At 46.0% G+C, this 23,801-nt stretch overlaps 1 protein-coding gene and 1 long non-coding RNA gene across 11 annotated transcripts in view; one reads left to right on the top strand and one right to left on the bottom strand.

Annotated features, from left to right (window-relative positions):
- Window positions 1-16,373, bottom strand: part of STK35 (serine/threonine kinase 35) — a 42,571-nt gene extending 26,198 nt beyond the window's left edge. For 8 of the 10 annotated variants that reach the window (XR_004969800.1, XR_004969804.1, XR_004969801.1 and 5 more), the window contains exons 1-3: window positions 15,905-16,373; window positions 14,714-15,314; window positions 1,531-2,280 (exon numbers count right to left, since the gene is read on the bottom strand). Coding sequence is in view for 3 of the 10 variants with exons in the window: in XM_036321162.1 (XP_036177055.1) it covers window positions 1,568-2,280; window positions 14,714-15,314; window positions 15,905-16,210 (1,620 nt within the window). In the remaining 7 variants the exon portion in view is untranslated. Of the gene's footprint in view, window positions 1-1,150; window positions 1,270-1,530; window positions 2,281-14,713; window positions 15,315-15,389; window positions 15,418-15,904 lie in introns of those variants that run through there. The other 2 variants (XR_004969799.1, XM_036321164.1) reach the window with 2 other exon arrangements.
- Window positions 16,374-16,397: 24 nt separating this feature from the next.
- On the top strand, window positions 16,398-23,169 carry LOC118662600. Its single transcript, XR_004969805.1, has 2 exons — window positions 16,398-18,418; window positions 22,197-23,169. It is a non-coding gene; the product is annotated as an uncharacterized LOC118662600 (long non-coding RNA).
- The last annotated feature ends 632 nt before the right edge of the window (window positions 23,170-23,801 follow it).

Genomic DNA, 23,801 nt, shown 5'->3' with positions numbered 1-23,801 from the left:
GATGCAATCAGCTCAACACAGTATTTACCAAGTCCAACTAGAAATCTGAGGGTGATGAAAAGAAAGGAGGGTGACTAAAAACCCACCCAGATGATGGAAAGCTCTGTGTCTCATGTGCTAAGGCCCCCCCCCCTCCTTCTGACCAACCACCAGGATCAGCCCCATCTCCATCACCTCATCTCACGGCTTCAGCAAAATGTAAGAGTAGCTTACTTCCAGCTTGCCATATTAATATTAAGAAAAAGGGCGAAAGAAAGGAGTGGCATGAGTAAGACATACTGCCTTTAATTTAGTAGGATATAGAGTTGCAAAGGAGAAACAAAATGGTACATGTGACAATACCTAGCAAATATGGGTCAGTGTTCTTTTATTCCCTTCCCACAGAGATTTCTGTTAAGGAAAAGAATTCAAATCTGACCAGAACACTAGCTAGCATTTGTATATTCTGCCGTTAATCTCCCACATCTAGTACTTTCTTCTACTTCCACATCTGGCCAGTTGTCTAGCTAATTCTCTGCCCTGAAGATCAAGGCACTCCTTTATCCACAGTGCCACACAAATGCCGGTTCAACAACATTCCTTACTAGTGTGAATAAAGCTGACCCAATGGTCTCCACTCACCCAAATTGGTGGAGTCTCTCAAATGTGCTAAGGTCCCTCTGGCCTCAGGTCCTTCGCAGAGGCTAGATCGTCTACCTGGAATGCTCCTCCTTGCCTCCAATTTCCTACTCTTGCCTCTGGCCACCATCCCCCGAAAGGTCAGTTTTCCTTAACTCTTCTCATTTGTTGCAAAGAGACTCTAATAAATATTGAGTAATGTTTGTCTCCCCAACTAGGCTGCAAATTTCATGAGGATGGGGTAAATTTCTGGTGTTGCTTACCACTGTTACCCCAGAGCCTAGCACAGTACTTGACAAGGGAGAGCTCATAATAAATGTGGGCAATAATGTACATAAGCAAAGCCTTCCAGGTAAGAATCCTCACTCACAGTCTTTACAGTGTATAAGAATGGAGAAACCCTCTGGTATCTAGAGTAGGAAAATGGCTATATTATGGTACATATAATGAAAGCCATACTTTCAAAGTATGACATGGGGAAATGCTCAGATTAGCATGGAGTGAAAGAGCAGGAAATAAAGCTGTAACTCACCACAGCATGATCTGAACTGTGTAGAACTGGATGTGCAAGTAGAAGGGATACAATTAGGGATGGCATTTATCCTCTGAAAAAAATTGCCTGTACCCTTTTGTACATTTTCTACAGTAAGCCTTTATTAATTAATGAGAAAACATGGAAATGTAAGAACTCAACTCTAATGCAACTCCACTCAGAAAACTTCTAGACATTCCAACTCATACTCAAATAATCCCATATATCTCATCAAGACTTGGGGGATCTTTGATAACAAGCACTTACTAGTAGATCTCTTCAATCCTGCATTTCCCAGTTCCCTAAGGGCCCGCCCCAGAGCCCAGGGTGACCAATCCAGTCCAGGAAGACTGCATGCACAACAAAAAGAGTACACTCACCTAGTTTAAAAACAACCAAGATGCTTTGCCCTGAATTTTAAGCAGCACATGTGACCTGGTCCATTCTGGTTTCAAGTTCAAAGGCATCAGGCCGGTCCTGTGGGTTAGCAGCTAACATATCTTTCAAGAGCTGCTTGATCCCCTCAGACATGGAAGTCCTGCGTTTCTGGGGGATGTGCAACTCCATCTTTGGATTTTCTAGCAGCGCCTCACCAACAGGGACGATCTCGGTCCCCTGTTTGATATAGGTCCCCAGGAGCTCCTTCTTGGTCTCAGAGTCAATGAAAGTGATTCTTTCTATCATTGCCCAGATGATAATGCCCAGGGCAAAGATGTCAGCCTTGGCTGTGTAGTGTCCCTCCCAGACTTCAGGGGCCATGTAGAAGTCTGAGCCGCAGGCTGAGGACAGCCAGTATTTATTCACATTCACATTTTTGTTGTTCTGATTACCCTCTTTGCCTCGGGGGGCTAGCCCAGCACAGACCTTGCTTAGTCCAAAGTCTGCCACCTTGAGGATGGGGGTGCCAGACCTCTCCGTGATAAGGATGTTGTCTGGCTTTAGGTCCCTGTGCACGATGTGGTTTTTGTGCAGGAAGGCAATGGCGCTTGTGAGCTGTAGCATGAAGCTTTTGTTGGTGGCTGGGTCCGGCCTCCGGGACAGGACGTACTGATTCAGGTCTCCACCTTCACAGAACTCCATGACAAACCAGAGATAACAGGGCTCCTCAGCATAACCCAGGATCCTTTCTCCTAAATCAAAGGAAGACCGGAAAGAGCTTGAGTGAGATGGGCACATTCACACCACCTTGAGGCTATAGGAATGCAGTCTATTAAAGTTAAAAGTGACAGTGGTGACAATTGCTCCAATCCAGGAGGACCAGTAAAATTGGCATGAGCCAACTCTACACAGCCAGCCCATCTCTACTCACACAGGATGAGTGAAGGGACAAAACATGGTATGACACAGGCTGCAGGGACTGGCATCAAGCACCTGGATTTGGAGTTAAGGGTGCCTGGGCTGTAACTCTGTTTTACTGCTGACTGGGTGAACAGCCAGGAGGCAATGCAGTTTACCTTTCCAAGTTTCTACTCCTGCTTCTTCACCTGTAAATGGCCACATGTAACCACTTACAGAGGCCTGCACTGGCATTTGACATTCAACTTAATGTTTACCACTACCTAAGGAGGTAGAAGGAGACAGCTCCATCTTATAAAATGAAGAACCTGTGGCTCATAGAGACTCAGAATTCACAGACTCAAATCCATTTGACTGCGAAACCATTGCATTTCTTTTTTTTTAAATATATTTTATTGATTTTTTACAGAGAGGAAGGGAGAGGGATAGAGAGCTAGAAACATTGATGAGAGAGAAACATTGATCAGCTGCCTCCTGCACACCACCTACTGGGGATGTGCCCGCAACCAAGGTACATGCCCTTGGCCGGAGTCGGACCTGGGACCCTTGAGTCCGCAGGCTGACGCTCTATCCACTGAGCCAAACTGGTCAGGGCAACCATTGCATTTCTTTATACTGTTTCCAAAGAGGCAGCATCATATCATCCATACCTCCCAGGGCTGCTGATGAGACAAGGCAAAGCATGTGAGAAGACTGTTAAATGTTTGTTACTCCATGCCAAGCAAATGACCTTCCCTCCCTTCTTTGTAACTTGTATATTGATTCTTGTCAATACATCTACAACTGAACTACAATTCTGTTTATTCCAGAGGCACACTCCAATTCATCAGTTTTCTGCTAGCCCACCATATACCTATCACAGTGAGTACACAACACCCCCATCTCTAATGAAGCTTGATTTAAAGGAGGTTACTACTATTTCAAAGGTAGGTAGGAGTTGCCAGATCTAAAGAAATGAGAAGGGACAAGACTTAAGTTACCCCTAAAGGACAGGCTGTACATCAGCAGGGAGAAGAAAGAAGGGAATTCTAGGCTGAGAGATGGAATGGATTAACAGAACAAAGAACAAATGGACTAGAGGTATAAATATTAGTCTGGTGGGAACAGTGGAGTCTGAAGTAGATGTATAGGTGGAATCACATTGTATTGGCTTGAAACTCCAGATCTTATCGTTCTGTCTTTCCTTTTGAACCATAGAAGCTCCAGAAAAGCTGGTGACTGGCATCTCCACACAAATCCCAATATTCTTTTTTTTTTTAGTTATTATTATTTTATTTTTTCCGTCACCATTTACCCTCTCTATGCCATCTTCCACCTCCACCACGGTGCCCTTATGTGAAGTTATTTGATAACGACCAGTGCCCCAGAAGCTAAGCCTAAAGTAGACAGATGTCTTAACTAGCTGATGAGGCTGGGCCTGCCCAAGATTGTCACATGGATCATTCATGACTATGCCAGGGCCTAAGGACAAGTCCTATGATCCCCAGGATGGTGTCTCCATTCTACTAAAAAGGAGGGCTATATACAGCCTCTCCTGGAAGGTTTCTTTTTACTAGTTATTTACTTCATTATAAAGAGAAATAGTGATCCAGGGTATCCCGCCCCTTTCCAACCCAAATGGCCCCCAAATTACCAGAGCAGTCTACCAAAGCCAGTGGTTTAGGAGTTCTAGGTTAAAGCAATAAAATTGACAAGGCAAAACCCTTAGGTTTCTGACCATGATCTGACAGGCCTTATTTCCCCTGTAATTATATAATTTGTTTGTTTAATCACTCACAATCAAAGTAATACAGGAAGAACCAGTTTAGGGCAGATGGGTTTCTTTCTTTCTTTTAAAATCAGTTGTTTCCCATCTCATAATCCTCTTTCTAGGTCATTGGCTCTAGTGGGCTGAGGTTCTTTATCTAAAAACACTATAAAATGAAGTGGTGATCTGAATCCTGAATCAATCTAGACTCTAGAATAAAAACTCATAAACAGGAGCAAGACATGTCTGCTGGCGGTAGAGCCAGAAAGGAAAAGATTAAAAAAACATCAAATCCCTTCTGCAAAGGCCACATCAGAAAACAGGGCAACTTTTTCAATGAAACAGTGGGGAAAGAAAGGGTGGAGAGTGGTGATTATTTTATATACAAAGTTGGGAACTATGGCAACTAAAGTAAAAAGAAAACAAGTCTGCAAAACAGACTACTATGTAAGCCCAGGTTATGAGAATCCAGGGAAAGAAAGAATACCCTAAGTGAGTGGGTGGGTGGGTGGGGCAGATGGGACCCAGGACTGAAGAGCCTGGGAAGTGAGCGAAGCTTAGGAGACGGTTCGGGATTGGGGTAGGGGCTGTTTAGTGAGAGGAAAGCACTGGAGAGGAAACACTCTTAGGATCAGACACAGCATCCATGAGCGTGACAGAATGGAAAACTGGGGAAAGCAGCTACTTGTCCTGGCGACAAAAGGTACTTCTTTGCACAGGCTCCTTTCACCAGAAGCTGACGCATGTTTTCACGTGGAGTCCCCAGGAGCCCACTAAAACAAAAAACCAAAAACACACACGAAGAGGCTGGTCAGACTCCCAGGCCTTTCCTTCAGGCAGATTGCCTACGTGGGCCTCTCAGCTACCTCACAGCAAGGTGGAGGGAGGGGGGTGGCACTCCATGCATTTCTCTCAAGAAGCAGGCCGAGCTGAAGTAACAGGAAGAGCACAGACCAGAAGGCAAGGAGTCCCACGGGTTTACTGAGTGGTTTCTTCGTTCAAAGGAAAACATGGAGAGACTGAGGCATGATGACTAGAACTCTGGGCAAGTCCCTGAACCTCTCTGAGCCTCAGCCTTGTAATCCGCCAAATGGGAACGACACCTACTCCACAGATTACTGTGAGTTAAGTCACAGGCACGAAATACATTTTACCAAGTGTCAGATACTTTGGAGCATCACATCCTGCCTACCACTAACATCACTATTCCTACCAGATCTCAGCCTAGTCCTAGGAAGTCACTGATTTCAACATCTGGTGCGGCAGGCCATGTGTTAGGCAAGAGATGAAACAGATCAGAAAATGAAAGTCCATGATTCCATATCACATTTCACAGGCCTATAGCCAAAACTCATAGCTAGACCAGACCACATTTTTTTTAGGTGATCTCTATCTAAAAAGCATCCTCTCCCTCAATCTGCGTGTACCTTATGGGACCAGCTTGAATGCCAACCTACTAACACTTGCCTGATCCCCCAGTGAACTTGCCTCTTCTGAGCAGCCAAGGCCCTAGTCTTATAATTTACCAAGGTGACTGAATTGGAGAAGGGAAACTGGTCAAACTTTTGTGGAATTACCAAACACGTGTCCTGAAATGACACTAATTCCTGGGCCCCAAAATGTCACCGGGGTTCGCCAGTCGGAGTAGGGGCTTACAGAGGTCAGGTGATCCATGGAGCTTTAGCACAGGTCCATCTCACAGTAGTCCCGGTGGGTCCCCGAGCCAGCCTGTGGTGACTTCCCCAGTTTCAGGATGTATAATTGGAATAGACACATGCAGCAACTAGCAGAATCCCCAAACGAAATTCACAGGTTTTATTTTTAACAGATAGAAAAAAATGAACTTTACTTAAGTTTATAATTCCCTATTTTGGTATAATCGGACAGTTTCTATAAGATTAATGAGAGTTAAAAATTTAGCTTCCCAGAAGGGAAGAAAATAGCAAGACTGTTATTTGGAGGTTGTAAGGATTCAAGGTAAATTAACCTGGGAGAGTCCACTGGGTTCCAGGCACAATTTTAAAGGCTCATTATGTAAGCTGTCTCATCTCACTGGACACTGTTTTAGAGGCGGTAAACCTGAGAACAAGAAATAGGGTGTCATTCTGCCTGAGGAGCAGGGAAAGGTGGGGAGGAGAGAGGCAGGCTGAGAATCATTGCAAGCAGGGTCCTTGAGCTGTGTCTCCTAGGATGAAGGGAGGAGCAGAGCACAGTGGGGTGTGAGTTTGCAGCGAAGGACCCCAGTAATCTGGGGTAATCAGAAGAGAGCTGCAGTAGGAGATAGTCACAAATGAGGCTGGAGATGGAGCTGGAGTCAGGTCATGAGAAATGGTATCTGGCAGACAAAAGGATTTGAAGTTCAACTGGAAGACATGGGAAATAACTAGAAGTTCTTAATCTATTTTAGAAAAGATACTGCTTATTGAATCTAAGAAATCATTGATTTTAAGACATACCATTTAAGTAAGATCGACAGGCTGCTGACAACACCATGCTAGGTATTGACTAAGGCGAGTTCTGACTTCAGAGATGTTAACATGTGAAAGAGCTTGTCTGAGAATTGATGAAACAGTTCCCTCTGGAAGCATAAGGAGTTAGAGATGGAATACTCATCAGGAGGTTTTGAAAGCCCAAGAACTGATGGCTGGCAAGGGAGGGGTGAAAAGAGGATGGGAGAAAGAGGTTTTGGAGGTTTAGAATCAATAGAACTTAGTGACTTATCACATGTTACGAGATGGACAGGAAGAATTCAGAGAGGACTCTAGCCAATTCTCTTCTTACTCCAAACCCCTACCTACTTAGATGATAATTATACCCCCTGTCACAGGTGAGGAAATTAAGCCTCAAAAGATTAAATAACTTACCTATGGTCTCACAGCCAGTGAGCTTGGATTCTAATTGTGAGCTCCACTATTGCCTCTTAGTGCCAGCAGCAGAATTTAACACCTACATGTTTTATTTCCACTTCGACCCAAGCTCCTTGTTAAGTAGACTCTTATGTATAGGATGTTGCCAAGGAGTTTAATGTTCATACAGTCTGATTCAGGTTCATTTTTCAATAGAGAACTAATTATGATTTGGACTTAAATATGCTGAGATGCTAGATCAGCATACGTGTCACAGATCTTAAAAATGCTCAATCCATTTGACACAATAATCCCATTCAAGCAATTTATTCTAAGTGAAGAGTACCAAAAAGACAAAAAAAACAAAAACAAATCCCCTACCACCACTAGCAACAAAAAAGATACACCAACACCAAAAACAACCAGAACTAGTATCCATACAGCACAGTAAAAGGGAAGCACTGGAAACAACTACCCAAGAGTAGTTGACAGTTAATTTATGATTACCACTTAGTTTAAAGGCCAGTTATACTTCAACAAAATTTACTTAAATAAAAAAACATGTCATAAGCAAGTTTAATGACAAGTTTAAAAAAAAGAATATAAAATTGTAATATTGGAGAAAAAGGATTAGAAAGGAAACTAGAAAAATGAAGTTTGAAATTTGTTGACTACTGCCATCCCTGTTCTTGATTAGTTAAGAATTATACATTAACATATTTTAAAGAAGTGGCACAGCTGAAGATCTCAGTTCTGAGAAGCTGCTGAAGACAAGGACCCAGCTTAGCCTGTCTTCCCAAGGAAAAGAGGAGCATATAGACCAGCGGTTCTCAACCCATGGGTCGAGACCGCTTTAGCGGTCGAACGACCCTTTCACAGGGGTCGCCTAAGACCATCCTGCATATCAGATATTTACATTATGATTCATAACAGTAGCAACATTACAGTTATGAAGTAGCAACGAAAATAATTTTATGGTTGGGTCACATGAGGAACTGTATTTAAAGGGCCAGAAGGTTGAGAACCACTGATATAGACCAACCTCTTGTCCCAGTCTCAATGACCTTGGGCTGTTACTGTAAGACAGTGATGGCGAACCTATGACACTCATTTTTTTGGTTGATTTTTCTTTGTTAATGGCATTTACATATATAAAATAAATATAAAAAATATAAATCTTTGTTTCACTATGGTTGCAAATATCAAAAAATTTCTATATGTGACACGGCACCAGAATTAAATTAGGGTTTTTCAAAATGCTGACACGCAGAGCTCAAAAGGTTCACCATCACTGCTGTAAGATGTTGGGGGTAGGGAGGTCCAGTGTCAACACAGCAGGGTGTGTTCAAAGTACTTCTTAAAATTAGTCAATGTCATTGTGCGCTAGAGAATGGACCCTTTAGGGTGGCTGCCAGAGAAACACAGTGTTTCACAGAAGCCAAGAGGCCAATTATGAACCCACAGGCCTAGAAGAAAGGACAAGGAGACAGCCAGGTCTGCGGTCAACATCATCCCCACGCTTGCACCTCCATGGCCATGTGACCCTGGGCAAATGTCTAAGAGGCTATGAATAGGGCATGCAGCCATGTAAATTAAAGACATCCAGAATTTGAGTCACTAAATAGAGCTTCTGGCCATAAGGACCCCAAAGGCCATATTGGAGGTAAAAATAAACTGATGTTCTATTAGGAAGCTAAGCTCTCCTAGAATTTTTACATACTATAAAAAGCCCTACCCAACGCAAGCCCAATTAACCAAAGCTCTCAAGTAAGGGTTGTTTCTATCTCCTGGGGCTGGGATCTAAAATCCCCAGTGCACACAGAAGGAAGGCAGTTGGACGGTAGCAAGAAAGAAGTCTGCCTGGTTGTCCCAAGACATTCAAGAACAGAACAGAAAGGAGGTAAAGGGTGCCTGGCAGCTGAGACATTTAGAGAAGCACCGACAGAAATCAGCAGTGCCACAAATACTGAGCGTACAGACCAGTGGTTCTCAACCTTGGCTGCACATTAGAATCACCTGGGAATCTTTTTAAAATCCTGATTTCTGGGCCCCAGCCTCTGGAAATTCTGTTTCTTTGTTATGGGGTGGGGCCACAACATTAGTAATGAATCTTTTTAAAATCCTGATTTCTGGGCCTCATCCTCCGGAAATTCTGTTTGTTACTAATGTTGTGGCCCCACCCCATAACAAAGAAACAGAAGTTCCAGAGGCTGGGGCCCAGAAATCAGGATTTTAAAAAGATTCCCAGGTGATTCTAACGTGCAGCCAAGGTTGAGAACCACTGATATAGACAAACCTCTAGTCCAGGGGTGGGCAAACTTTTTGACTCGAGGGCCACAATGGGTTCTTAAACTGGACCGGAGGTCCGGAACAAAAGCATGGATGGAGTGTTTGTGTGAACTAATATAAATTCAAAGTAAACATCATTACATAAAAGGGTACGGTCTTTTTATTTTTTAGTTTTATTCGTTTCAAACGGGCAGAATCGGCCTGCAGGCCGTAGTTTGCCCACGGCTGCTCTAGTCCCAAGTCTCAATGACCTTGGGCTGTTACTGTAAGATGTTGGGGGTGATTACAGATCTTAAAAATGGTTTCACACAGAAACCAATGGCTACTAAAAAAGGTTTCCCAAGGCAATATATAATTAAAATTAAATAATAGCCATTGGTTTCTGTGTGAAATATGCTTCTGCCCGCTTAACGATCCAGAACAGAACCACTCAGAACTTAAGCCACCTGTCCCAAGAGTGCAGCACGCTGTTAGTGCCTCAGTTGTCTCACCTGTAGAATAGGGATAATTACAGTATTGACTTCCAAGGGTGGTTGTGGGGACTGAATCAGTTAACAGGTGTAAAACCTTCAGAACAGACCTGGCACACTGCAATCAGTAAGTTTTAGCTCTTATTAACAGTGTGAAACTGGAACCAACACCTCTGGACTCCAAGTCAATACCAGTGTTCTGTATCCCATTAATTTCCAAGGCCCCTAATGCTGCCTTTTACCTATGTCACTGTCATGAAAGCCAAAGACCACCATTCAGCTCTCTGCCTTCACTAGGGGACTCCCTAAACTCTGAGACCCCAAGCACAGCAGAGAACTCAGAGTTGCTTTCTAGAGCAGCGGTCACCAACCGGTGGTCCGCAGACCACTGGTGGTCCTTGATGTCCGAAAGGTTGGCAACCGCTGTTGTAGAGGCCTGGGCACTGATGACCTGCTACTGAGCCCAAGGTTTCCCGAGGCAATCAACAGGCTGGGGGGAGTTTTCAGGCTGACAACCAATCCACTGCTAAGACCCTGGTCTCCCTCCCCTCACTATACTCCCCCTCACCCCCGCCCCCTCAGCTTACTAAAGTCTACTTCCTTCCCTGCTTCTCCTTGCTTCTATACTCCCTCAGGGAACCTCTACTGTTTTCTGGGATACCCATCACTCCTGACCTTCCGCTGGGATCATTTGGGCATATGTCTTCTGCCCGAATGAGGAAACTTTGTGGTGCCTCTTGTAATACAGTGTCAAGCCCCTAAAGGTACCCCAAGAGCAGCAAACATCAAATAACTGGTAAAGCAGAGCTACTGTTTACCAAGTTTGGATAAGCTAGGTTCCTCGCTTTCTAATTTGGTTTTATGAGCCTGGAGAGTTTGTCCTGGTTTTTTTAGTTTGTTTTGTTTTGTCCTTAGGATCAATGTGCACTTTAAAAGAAAGCACCAGAATTTCTGAGTTTTACACTGACCTCAAGGCTTGCCTGCTGTCTTCTAAGTGGTAGTAATCATGAATTTAGTCTTAGGTGCTTTAGCAAAGGAAACAAGGAGATAAAAATGAACTGTTGCCCTAACCGGTTTGGCTCAGTGGATAGAGTGTCGGCCTGTGGACTCAAGGGTCCCAGATTCGATTCCGGTCAGGTGATGTACCTTGGCTGCGGGCACATCCCCAGTAGGGGGCGAGCAGGAGGCAGCTGATTGATGTTTCTAACTCTCTATCCCTCTCCCTTCCTCTCTGTAAAAAATCAATAACATATATTAAAAAAAAAAAAAAAAGAACTGTTGATGCCTTAGCATTTAAAAGTTAAATAGAGACACTAATTCATTAACCAAATAATTTACAGGATTGCTAATCTGGTGTTTAAACGCCTGGAGGCTCTCCTGAATGCCACCACTAACTCCTTTGGGGCAAGTCCTGTGCTTTTATGGGCTTCAGTTTCCTTCCCTGTGAAACAGAAAGCCAGATCGACACCTAAGACCGCTATGGACTCTGCAGCTTCTGTTATCTACATCATGGTCTGGGTAGGACTTGTTCCATGTATGTTCAGAGAGAAAAGGACAGACACAGAAGTCTATTAAACAAGGTTAGAGAAGACCAAGAACTGAATTTAAAAGCTGCCCTCTTCTTTTAGATATTGGATTATTTATGTGTCAAAATAATTTGTTAAGACTATAGAAATGCCTCTGAGCGTTCACTAGAGAGCTGATGCTAATGTTGGGAAAACACTACTCTCCATTTGGCCCAACTGAAATAAATGATTCCACCTTCTCTCTTCACTACCTACCCACAGGTCCTAGGCTCCCTTCTTTCAGGCCCACCTTCTCTGCCAACTTCTGATTCTCATTCCTGTTAATTCTTTACAATATTCTGTAGGAAGCCCTTGTTAATGAGCCAACCTGCTTTTTCCTCCTGTGACCGATTAGAATTTAAGTCTTCTACAGGTCCTCAAACTTTCCAAATTAAGTTCCTTTAGGACAAGTCCAGACCATTCATTAACCATAGTGAAGGAGGAGACAGTCTGAGAATGAAGAGCCTGTAAAATACAGTGACCTAAATAACACTACAGGGACTCAGTAAAAGTATGGAGTACAGGCATACCTCGTTCATTGTGCTTCCCTTTTTTTTTAAACCAACTGAAGACCCTCCACCAGCAAAAAGATTCCGACTGGCTCCATTGTGATGATGTGGACCACACCTACTGGAGGAGGTGTGCCTGTACGTAGAGTTGGTTCAACTGAGACCTTAAGGCAGATGAACCCTTTTGTTCTGTTTCAAAATTACCCTAAACTGCTGAAGACCGGAAAGGGTGGCTACAAAGGATTTTCTCCTTAAATGACAGCTGAGCCAGATTATCTCTAAAATACCTTCCAGCTCTAACATTCCTGAATATCAGTATGTTGTAAAGTCAGCACCACACCGCAGAGTAAGACTGCTAAACTTTGGAAGCTGAAGCCGGGAAAATGGAATAATTTGGGTATGTGTTCTCCACTTTAAATATTTATAGCAAAAAAGTGTTCTCCACTTTAATATTAATAGCAAAGGACAAATAAACAAAAAACCCTGGATGCCTATTTACTGCTTTCTAAATTAACACGACATGTAAATTTCAATGTGAGTTTCATAAAGTGGAGGCAATGTCACTTCAGTGCTCCATCTCTGAGTCAAGAACATCACCTGGCTCATAATAGAAGCTCATATATTAATACTCCAAACTACTGAAAGGAACATATTAAGTGACCTAAAGCAACATACTTCTTTTCTATAGTTGTTTTAGTTCACAAAGGAAGAAAATACCAATGCTTCTGTCAACTAGGTGTTCCTAGGAAATGGGATGTGTTCCATGGTCAAACAAGTTTGGGAGACTTGAACAAGAACACTGCCCATCTCAAAGGGGATGATGGTAGAAGATTCAAAATACAGCCTAAACTTACTGAGGCCATGAGGTCCTCCTTATCTGGGCACTTACTGACACGCCCAGGCTGCACGGCAACCCGATGTCATCTTAGGGATAAAGGAATGCTCCCCACAGCCTTGAAACAACTTGTCCCAAGTCCCATGCAATCGGTTCCGACAAGCCATGATAAAAGTGAGTTTAACTCCAAAGCCCATGGTATCAACCACTGTTTACTGTGGAGTTGTGACAAATTCTCCAGGTGGGGAAAGTTTTACTAGTGTACAGTTGACTCTTGAACAAGGGCTTGAACTGTATATGCTGATTTTTTCAATAAATACTATAAATTTATTTTTTCTTATGATTTTCTTAATAACATTTTCTTTTTTTTTCTAGTTTACTCTATTGTAAGCATCCTATACAATAAAGATATAGTATGCAAATTGTCCCGTCTGGGCGTTTGACCTGGGGGCGGGGCAGCAGCCTCTAGTACAGTGTATAAAATACATCAGTAAGGCTTCTGGTCAACAGGAGGCTAATGACCAGACCACTCATTTCAGAGAAAGGGGTCTGAGAGTCAAGTGAAGAGCTTATAAGATACAGGTGAGCTAAAAGAATCTACTGGAAAATCTTTTCAAAACAAATACGTGTATTCGCCCTGGGGGGAGCGTGTGCTTTTCGGGATGGATGGGGCAGGGATGGGCATATAAAGCGAAAGCCTAGTTTGAAAAAGGATCCCAGGTGATAGTCATCATGTCCCTCAACCCACCGTCAAACAAAGACTTGAAATGGGACAGGGAGTTCTCTTGGGATGAGTTTGTAAGATCTTAAAGTCAGACAAAAGTTCCAAACAAAATGCCTTATCCAAACCCACCCCAAATCCTCTCCATTCTAAAAGGTTCATCCTGGGGTAGGGAGGGCACCATTACCAATTTGAAAGGATCTAGGCCTTGAAGCAAGACAAATCTGGATTCACAGCACCTGATTTATAAAAAAGTTTGTAAAGAAAGCAGCAATACAACGTGACTTCCCTTATAAACTGATTAACCGTCATTGTTTATGTCTAATCATTAATTTCACCATTTATAGAAAGAGGAAGGACTTCTAAAATTATTACCTAAAGTCACTTACCTAAGACCATTAGGACCTAGTTGGGACTCAGATGAATAACCTCAGACCCTCCTAGCCCATGGCCCTCTCCTCTCTGAGCACGAGCAAGATGTGAGTGCTGAGAACCCAGGATGGACTCACCCCCTAACTGCAATGAAAACTCGGAAGCCAGGACTGCCTTCCCAAGGCAGGCGAAGCCCCCTGCCTCACTGAGCCCAGTCTTTCCGGTAAATAAAACCACTTCCATGCCAGCCTCTGAGGATTAAGAAACCGTTCAAGAATGTAAAGTGGGCGAAAAAGACGTTAGATATTGTGATGTGAGAGCTCTGGGCCCACCTGGGGGTTAACTGTTCCGCTGGGCCCAGAGGACTCGGCCAGAAAGCCGGCAGCTTGCGGACTGCCCCGGGACGCCGGGCTGGCGGTCTCGGAGGAAAAGGAAGAGTAGGAAGCAAGAGTTTGGGGGGTGGAGCTGGGGGAGGGGGCCGTGAGGATATTTGGAACCAGGCAGGGAGGGGAAAGAGGAGAGGCCCTGGAGAAGGAGGGGGCTTATGCAGTTCTTCCACCAACTCTGAACCCAACCTCCCCCCTCCCCTCCCGATCTTAAAAGTACTAGTCGTTCCTTAATGGCTCGCACGCACTGAGCACTTACTGAGACAATGATTAGAACTCAGCGAGCGCTTGTTATGAAAATACCAGTTAACGTCCGTCCCAGGGACCATTCTGGGTCCCAGGCTGCGACGCGGGCCCCAACGCCAGGGCCCGGAGGGAGAGGAGGGTGTGTCTGGGCCCAGGGTGACAGGACCCAGTGGTCCCGAGGTCACTCTGGCCGAGCCGCCCACAGCAGCGGGTCCCGGCCCCGCGCGGGCGGGCGGGCGGGCGGGCGGGCCGGTCCCGGTCCCGGTCCGCCGGGCTCCTACCTTTGAGCGAGGTCTCCACCAGGCGCAGGTAAAGCTGCGAGTTCTTGTTGCCATGGCTCATGCGCTGGGCTAGGCCGTTGCGCTGCAGGACACACTCCTCAAACTGCACCACGTTCTGGTGGCGCCGCTTGAGGCTGGTCAGGGCCCAGAACTCCGCCAGCGCCAGCTCCACGTTTTCCGGGGCGTCGCAGCGGATCTTCTTGACCGCCACCCGGGCCCCGCTGCGCCCGGCCACGGCCTCGTAAACCACGCCGTAGCTGCCGCGCCCGATCTCGGCCACCAGGCTGTAGCGCGGCTGCGCGGACCCGCCGCCACCCTCGGGCCGCCGCCGAGCCAGGTAGGCCTCGCCGGGGGCTTCGGCCGCCACCGGATCCATGGCCTGGGCCGCAGCCACTGGCCTCAGCTTCGCGCTGGGCGCCCGCGGCACTGGGCTTCGCCTTTTCCTCTCGGGGCTTTGTGTACCTCGGCGGGCGCCGTCCGCCTCCCCCGTTTCCATGGCTGCGGGCGGCGGGGGGAGCAGCAACGGCGCTGCCCGGCCCCCCCCTGCCTCATCCCTCCGTCCGGCCCCGGGACGCAGAGGAGCGGGTGCTTGGGTTGTGACCTGCGGGTGAAAGAATCGGTTAAACGACCAGGCCGAGGCGCGGAGGCAGGGAACGCAGACCAGAGGGCGCCCCACCTCCTCCTCCTCCGGCCGCCGCGGCCCCTTTAAGACGGAAGCCACCGCGGCTGCTGGAACCCGGGAGGGGAGGGGAAAGCGGGAAAGACGAAACCACAGGCCGTGGCTCGGAGGGGAACTGGAGAAAAAGCAACACCCCCACCACCTTCCCAGTTAACTGATCGTCTAGGAGTAGGAAAAACAAGTTCTCGCAGACTTTACGAGTTATTACAATCGCCTTAAGAAGCCACTCAGACTGTGGAAATCTTATTTCCTGCCCGCCTCCCTGTGGGATCCCCCCTCCCTGCTTCCCGCCTAGTGTTCTCCAGCGTGTAAACCGTCCATTGAATTAAGTCCGAGCGGAGCCGAGCAGACCGACCCACGTCTCCAGGGCGGCGGGTGGAGAGCGTCGGCTTAAACTTTCGGCGGCCCTGCGTGCGCCAGGTCCGGGGCCCGGGGCCGTTCCCCGGGGCCCGAGGCGGTGGGGAGAGCTCCAGCCCGAGCACTTACTTTTCCTCCGCAGACCGCGCCCTTACCTGGCCGGAGCCCCTCCACTTCCGGACGGCGGGTTTCCCCCCAGGAGTCTCGGGCTGGGGATGGTGCGCTCCCAGCCGGGGCTGCCTTAGGTACCGAGCCGCGCGGGAGCCGACGGCCCGCGCCGGGCGTGCGCCGGAACCTGGTGCGGCCCCGGAGGTTGCCGCGGCGCGCGCGGGGGAGAACCCGGCGTCCGGGCTCCCGCGGCTCCGCACGCGCTCGCGCCAGCTGAGCCCTTTACATAACCGCTTTACATAAGGCGCGCCTTCGGCGGGCGCTCGGGCCAGCGGGGGCTCCTGGTGGCCCATGCCCCGGAGGCCAGCCGAGCACCGAGCCGAACGCTTTCTGCCGAGGTCGACGGAGCAGCCGCAGACGGGGCCCAATCACAGGCGAGAACAGCCAGACTCCAAACGTAGGCGCCAAATTCCCGCGATCCGCCGCGGCCCCGGGTCGCCGCCGCCGCCGCCGCCGCGCACGCACCGCAGCCTCCTCTCCGCCTGTACTGAGCGAGGATGATCTGCACGCAGTAGGCGCGTAATAAATACGAATTGGTTGACAGGATTGGTCGGTTTGGTGGATTTATAATAGCTTCTTCCTGGGAACCGCCGGGCTAGGTTTGGAATCGACACCCCGCCTCCAATTAATCCCTTTATCTTCGGTAAATCATTTCTCAGATTGGAGCTTCATTTTCCTTTTTGCAAAATAAGACTGAGCCTTACCTCCAGGGTTGCAAGGATTTTTAAATATTTTGTTCACTGCTTTGTACCCCAGTGCCTAGTAAATGCCCAATGTTTGTTAACTGAATCTACAGGTACTTATTAAATTCCTGTAATGTGCTAGGCTCTCTTTTTAAGTCGCTAAAGAGCAGCGAACAACAGTTTCTATCTTAATTGAGGTTCTGTGCCAGGTGAGACAAATCAAGTAGGTCACCTTGGGCAAGTTAATCAACTTTCTTGTGTCTCCATTCCTCGTCTGTAAGATAACAATAATTGTAGGATTCACTGAGCTTGTACTATTAAAGCACTTAGAACAGGACAGGGCCTTGCATACAGAAAAATAGGTATTATTAAAGACACGATACAGCTTTTTACAAGAAGTGTAGTGGAGAAAAAGAATGAGCTAAAGAGTTCCTGGGGGTTGGGGACAGGCCATTGTGATAGTGTGATCACTTAAAGACTCTTTTATATGTAAAATTTCAAAGTTATGTATAAATTGCAAGAATAGTAAAGAATTCTCATGTTTTTCAACCAGAATAACAAATTGTTATATTTTGCTGCATTCTCACTATCACGTTTCTCTTGTGTATATATGAGTGTAAAACATGAATTTTGGTTTTTTCCCTAAATCATTTTACAGTAAGTTTCAGACATCATGTCCCTTTATCACCATATGCTCTGTGTGTATTTCCTGAGAACAAGGATGTTCTCGTGCATAATCTCAGTACAGTTATCAAAATCAGCTATTTTAATAATATGATTCTTTTACTTAATACACCTTCCATATTTAAATTTTGCTAATTGTCCCAATAATGTCCTCTACGGTATTCCCAAGGATCCAGTTGAGGATCACTTGCTGCATTTAGTTGTCATGTCTCTTTACCTTCCTTTACTCTGGAAGGACGATTACTTAGCCCTTCATCTTTCATGCCTTTGGCTTTTTTAAGAGTGTTGGAGAGTTATTTTGTAGATGTCCCTAAATTTGGATTTGTCTGAAGTCTTCTCATGATTAGATTCAGGTTATGCATTTTGTCAGGAATACCACAGAAAGTTGGCTTCTCAATGAATCACAATGGGAGGCACATGATGTTGATTTGTTCCAATGCTGGTGATGTTAACTTTGATCATTTGATTAAGGTGGTGTCCGCCACGATACTCCACAGAAAAGTTAACTCTTTTTCCCTTTGTAGCTATTAAGCATCTTATGGGAAGATATTTTGAGACTAACCTGTTCTTCATCAGACTTTCAGCATTCATTGATGATTCTTACACGGATCAATTATTGTTGTTGCAAAATGGTGATTGAAAGGCCTCTGTATTGGTCTGTTAGGTCTGCCCATAATAAAATTCCACAGACTCGTGGCTGAACAGAAATTTGTTTTCTCACAGTTCTGGGGGCTAGCAGTTCAAGATCAAAGTGTTGGTAGGTTTGGTTCCTCCTGAGACCTCTACTTGATTTACAGATGGCCTGCCTTCTGACTGTGTCGTCACAAAACCTTTCCTGGGATATCTTTTCCTCAAGGACACAAATTAGATCGGATTAGGAGCCCAATGGACTCTTTAACTTTATCTCCAAATATGTTACATGCTAAGGTACTGGGGGCTTGTGAATTCAGCAGGCAAATTTGGGTAGCGTTGAAGTTGGGCGTGAGACAATTCAATCTATGACAGTCTCCGTGAGATATGACATCGAGCTGAGACCTGAAGCCAGCCATGCTACAACTAGTGGAAAGGCATTTAAGGAAGAGGGAACAAGTACAGAAGCCAGGAACAAAATTGATGTTAAACTTCAGCCAATTGGTGAGAGTGTAAAATTGTACAATCACTTTGGGGAAAATAATCTGGCAGCTTTTTATTCATCTACCTATGGCCCAGCGATTCTATGCTTTGGTATTTATCCAAGAGAAATGAAAACTTATGTTCACAAATACATTTGCATAAGAATGTGTACAGTGGCTTTTCCCATTAGAGTCCCAAATTGAACTCTGATGTTTATCAAGAAATGAATGGAGCCCTAGCCGGTTTGGCTCAGTGTGGATAGTGTCAGCCTGTGGACTGAAGGTTCCTGGGTTCAATTCTTGTCAAGGGCACGTACCTAGGTTGCAGACTTGATGGTCCTAGTCAGGGCGCATGCGGGAGGCAACCAATGGATGTGTCTCTCTCACACCAATGTTTCTCTCTGTCTGGCTCCCCCCTCCCTTCCACCCTCTCTAAAAATCAATGGAAAAATACTCAGTGAAATGCTGCTTGGGGAAAAAAAGGAATGAAGTATTGATACAATAGCATGAATGAATCAAAATAATTACACTGAGTAAAAGAAGCCAGGCACAAAAGTGAACATACTGGATTATTCTAATAAACAATTCTTGAACATGCAAAACTAGTTTGTAGTGGCATAAAGCACATCAGTAGTTGGGGTGGGAAGGCAGGGATGGAATACAGAGGTGTAGGAAACTTTTCAGGGTGATGGATTTGTTATCTTGAAATTCTCGTGTGCGAATAGTTTCAAGAGACATGTGCTAAAACACTTCAATACTTTCAATAGGTGCTGTTTATGTACATTAATTTTACAGCTTCACCTCAATAAAGCTATAAAAAATGGAGGAAAAAGTATATATGATTCCATTATAAAGTCAAACAACACTGAACCATGGTGGCAGGAATTATACCAGTGGTTATCTTTGGGGTGAGAATTGAGAACTAAGGGACACAAGGCAATTTTCTGGGTGGTAGCATTTTATTGTATGCATATTATACTGCAATAAAGTTGATGTAAAAGGTGAAAAAACAGAATCCTGCCACCAGAACACCCATATCTTTACTTAGAGCTTCGAAGGACCAAAGGCTGCCTGGTACTCAGCAGGGCTGGCCATTCCTGCAGTCACTGGCCCTATAGGCTGAGCAGGGCCCGTGGAGTCTCTCTTCTGCTTAGTTTCCTGACCTGAATTTTAAGAGACGGGGTCTGAAGGTCTCGGACAGGGGTCCTCAAACTTTTTAAACAGGGGGCCAGTTCACTGCCCCTCAGACCGTTGGAGGGCCGGACTATAGTTTAAAAAAAACTATGAACAAATTCCTATGCACACTGCACATATCTTACTTTGAAGTAAAAAAACAAAATGGGAACAAATACAATATTTGTATTTGCATGTGGCCCGCTGGCGGTAGTTTGAGGACCCCTGGTCTAGGATATCCACAAGGTGTGAAATCCTTTTGTATGCTGTGAGAAGGACCAGCTACTTGCAAAATTGTTGCTGGCTTGAGCTTTTTTTCTTTATTTTTCTTGAGTTGCAGCAGTAACCTATTCTTGGTATGGCTAATAGCCAACTTTTACTAAAGTTTTCTATCTGTCAGGCACAGAAATGAACCAAGAATTCTCATGCCCATCCTGTGATGTAGTTACTATCATTAGCTCCGTTTTACAGATGAAGAGACTGAGGGAGGAGGTCACAGAGCTGGATTGGAGCTGAGACCCGGGCTTTTCACACCACCTGACCCTGCTCAGCTCTCCCTGCTCAGCATTTTCAACCAACATGCCGACCTCCATATCCCTGGAGCCTCAGATGTGTCAGACACATGGCTGGAGCTCAGTATTTAGTGACAGAAGAAATGGAGGCGAAAGGGAAGGGCAACAGTGAGGTGTTAGGCCCTTTCAGTGGGCCCCTCCCTGCCTCGCGGGACTGACAGAAAATAAGACATCATGGGATTATGTGACTCCAAACCACCTTAGTTTACAGAGGACAATAAAGCAGGGTGGGCGCTGCTTTCGAATGGATGGTTTGGGAAACCTCTCTGAGGAGGTGACCTTTTTTTTTTTAAAATATATGTTATTGATTTTTTACAGAGAGGAAGGGAGAGGGATAGAGAGTTAGAAACATCGATGAGAAACCTCGATCAGCTGCCTCCTGCAAACCTCCCACTGGAGATGTGCCCGAAACCAAGGTACATGCCTCTGACCTGAATCCAACCTGGGACCCTTCGGTCTGCAGGCCGATGCTCTATCCACTGAGCCAAACCGGTCAGGGGTGAGGAGGTGACCTTTGAGCAGAGACCTGCCTGAAGTAAAGGCACAGCCAGAGGCAGATTTACTAGAAGAGCATTCCGCGTCAGAGGAAGGAGTGCAGAGGCCCTGCGATGGGCGCTGGGAGGAGCTGTGGGAAATGAGAGGGGAGTGGAGGCTGTCATGGGGCAGGGACTGGAGGGCCATGGTGAAGACTGGATTTGTCAAGCATTCTCTGTATTTCAAGCACACCGTCAGCGGGGTAGCTGGAGAGAGCTGATACTCAGGTAGGACGTCATGCTAAGGACTGTCCCCCATGTACTTGAGGGGGTGAGAACCAGCCTTGGGGGTGGTTCCATGGGAAAGCAGGGGGCTCTGGCCTGGGAAGGGAGGGTTGAGTGGAAGGGAGGATTGTGGGAGGATGGAATCTGGGAGGGGGCTGAGACTGCTCTAATGGGCAGTGAAAGGTTAGCAGGAAATGAGGCAGGGCTGGGGGCTGGAGGTGGCATGGGGTTATGGCAGTTATAACAGGGAGGCAAGGGCGAGAGGGGGTTAAGGGAAGAGAAGCTGACACAGGGGTCTTAGAGGGGGGCTTCAGAGGGCCTTGGAGGTACTGAAGGATGGAAGCTTGAGCTGGCTGCCTGGAGGGCCATCTCCAAGAAAAACTGGAGCTTGTCATGCTGCCTAGCACCATGCAGCTTGCAGCTATGTGGGAGAGATGGCTTGTCCCCATTTTATGAATGGCAAGATTGAGCCACAGAAACTTACATCACAAGTGAGTGGAATGGCTGGGACTTGAATCCTGGCAGCCTTAGGGTTTTGTATCCAAGCTCTTAAACCCATTATACAGATGTTCGCAAGCTTGAGAGCCCATCAGCATCACCTGAAAGGCTGGTTAAAGCCCAGATTGCTGGGCCCCACCCTCAGAGCGGCTCATCAGTGAGGATCATCAGTGAGGCATGGGTAGAGCTTGATAATCCACAGTTCTAACAAGGTCCCAGGTGATGCTGATGGCGATGTTGCTGGCCCAGGAACCACACTTTGACAATATTACATTACACTACACTACACTGTCCTTAGAGGGAGCACAAAGCTGAGGTGACTGTAGAGAATTTAGGGAGGAAGTGGAGCTATTACATAGAAAACTGAGCAAATAAGACACGAGGTGATAATTAAAGGCAACACAATAAAAATTATAAGAAAAACAATCATCATAAACTATAATGCTCAGCTGGAAATAATATATTGTCATTACAATGTAAAATCAACACGTCGTTTTAACCAAAAATTATGGCATAATTATTTGTGGAAACTTGGAGTATGTGTGTGTGTGTGTGTGTGTGTAGAGAATAAAGAAAGGAAAACAATTCTTTTTTTCTATAGCTGTAGTTAATGGAAAGGTGTATAATTAGAATATCTTGAGGTGACACCTGTAATCAGGATTGAAGAGGCAATCACAGATTTAGCTATTGCTTCATGGGATGAGACTTGGGGGTGGGATAGGATTTTTGTTATCAGCCTTGTGGTAATATTTAACTTGAAGAGAAACTAATCTTAAACATTACGTATGTTTGTTACTAGGGTTAAAATGAAAAGTGGGCGTGGGCTTTAGCCACCACTGAGCCAGCCTGTCAGCTTGGTGGCGCTGTTCGGCTTCTGGCCATGACGTTCACCTGTTGTCCTGCATCACCTAAAAGCATCTGGAGGGTTACAAGCAGCCAGTGCCCGAATCACACCCTGGAAACACTGCACTAGAGACACTGATTCCAGCAGGACGCAACAGAGAGGTCCTCTTGTCTACTAAACAAGGGTCCGAGTTGCAGAACCAATGATGGAAGCAAATACAGCCACCCTGCTTCACATTTCAAAGGTGCTTCCCCTGAAAGGGCTCAGCAATCCCAACACTTCTCCTCTCTCATCTGGAAATTGCATAAAAATTCTTTGTCAGGCTATATTTGCAGCAGAAAATTGGTTGCTAAGTTCCTAGCCGCTGTTTATGGCTTTTGGAAAGATAAAGGAATACATTACAGAGCTAGCGGGGCAAAGTCTTTAATTCTGTGATATTAGGATATTCAGAATAAATGATCATGGAATCTGGTTGAAAAGTACACAACCATAAGGCAACAAAGTACTCTCATTGATCAAAGTGTAAAGCAATAACAGCCTTTTAGGAAGGCAATTTGATCATTCATTGTTTATTAATATATTTTAAAATTAATGGACTTTGGCCCAGCAATTTTATTCCTAGGGTTTATCCTATAGAATACTTACCCAAGTGTGGAACAATATATGTGCAGCAAGGATTTTGGTGGTCATTTGTAATAGTGAAATATTAGGAATACTCAAGTACCAGAGGCAGGGGACTAGTTATGTACCACCACACATTTGAATATAATGTAGGAAAGCAGGCATTAGCTCTGTATGTACTTCCAAAGAACAAATATTCGCTATATATTTGTACATAAAAAAGCAAATGTAAACTAGGATCTATAGCAGCCGTGGGCAAACTACGGCCCGTTTGAAATGAATAAAACTAAAAAAAAAAAAAAAAAAAGACCGTACCCTTTTATGTAATGATGTTTACTTTGAATTTATATTAGTTCACACAAACACTCCATCCATGCTTTGGTTCCGGCCCTCCGGTCCAGTTTAAGAACCCATTGTGGCCCTCGAGTCAAAAAGTTTGCCCACCCCTGATCTATAGTGTGACCTCATGTTTAAATATCCTATATAATAAAGAGGGAATATGCAAATCGACTGTCACTCCTCCACAAAGATGGCTGCACCCACAGTGGAGGCCGAGTTTCCATAACGAGTCTTAACAAGCAATCAGCAGGGACCTGAGGCTGCATCCCCCCATCTCCTACCCCCATGGGGCTTAACAGGGGACCTCAGGCCATGCCCCCTCCACCTTGGCGCCAGGCCAGGGGACCTCAGGCCGTGCCCTCCACCTGGTAGGGCTTGACGGGGCACCTGAGGCTGTGCCCCCTGCCCGCAGGGCTTGATGGGGGACCTCAAGGTGTGCCCCTCACCCTGGTGCTGGGCTGGGAGTGTGTGTGGGAGTGTGGGGACCTCAGGTGGCTCCCCCTGTCCTGGCACCAGGCCAGGGGACCTCAAGCTGTGCCCCCCACACCGGCACCAGGCCTGGGGACCTCAGGCTGCTCCCCTCACCCCAGGCCGGGGTAC

Source organism: Myotis myotis, unplaced genomic scaffold, assembly GCF_014108235.1.
Source record: "Myotis myotis isolate mMyoMyo1 unplaced genomic scaffold, mMyoMyo1.p scaffold_m19_p_9, whole genome shotgun sequence".
Taxonomy (NCBI): Eukaryota; Metazoa; Chordata; class Mammalia; order Chiroptera; family Vespertilionidae; genus Myotis; species Myotis myotis.
This window is presented reverse-complemented; position numbering and strand designations above follow the sequence as displayed.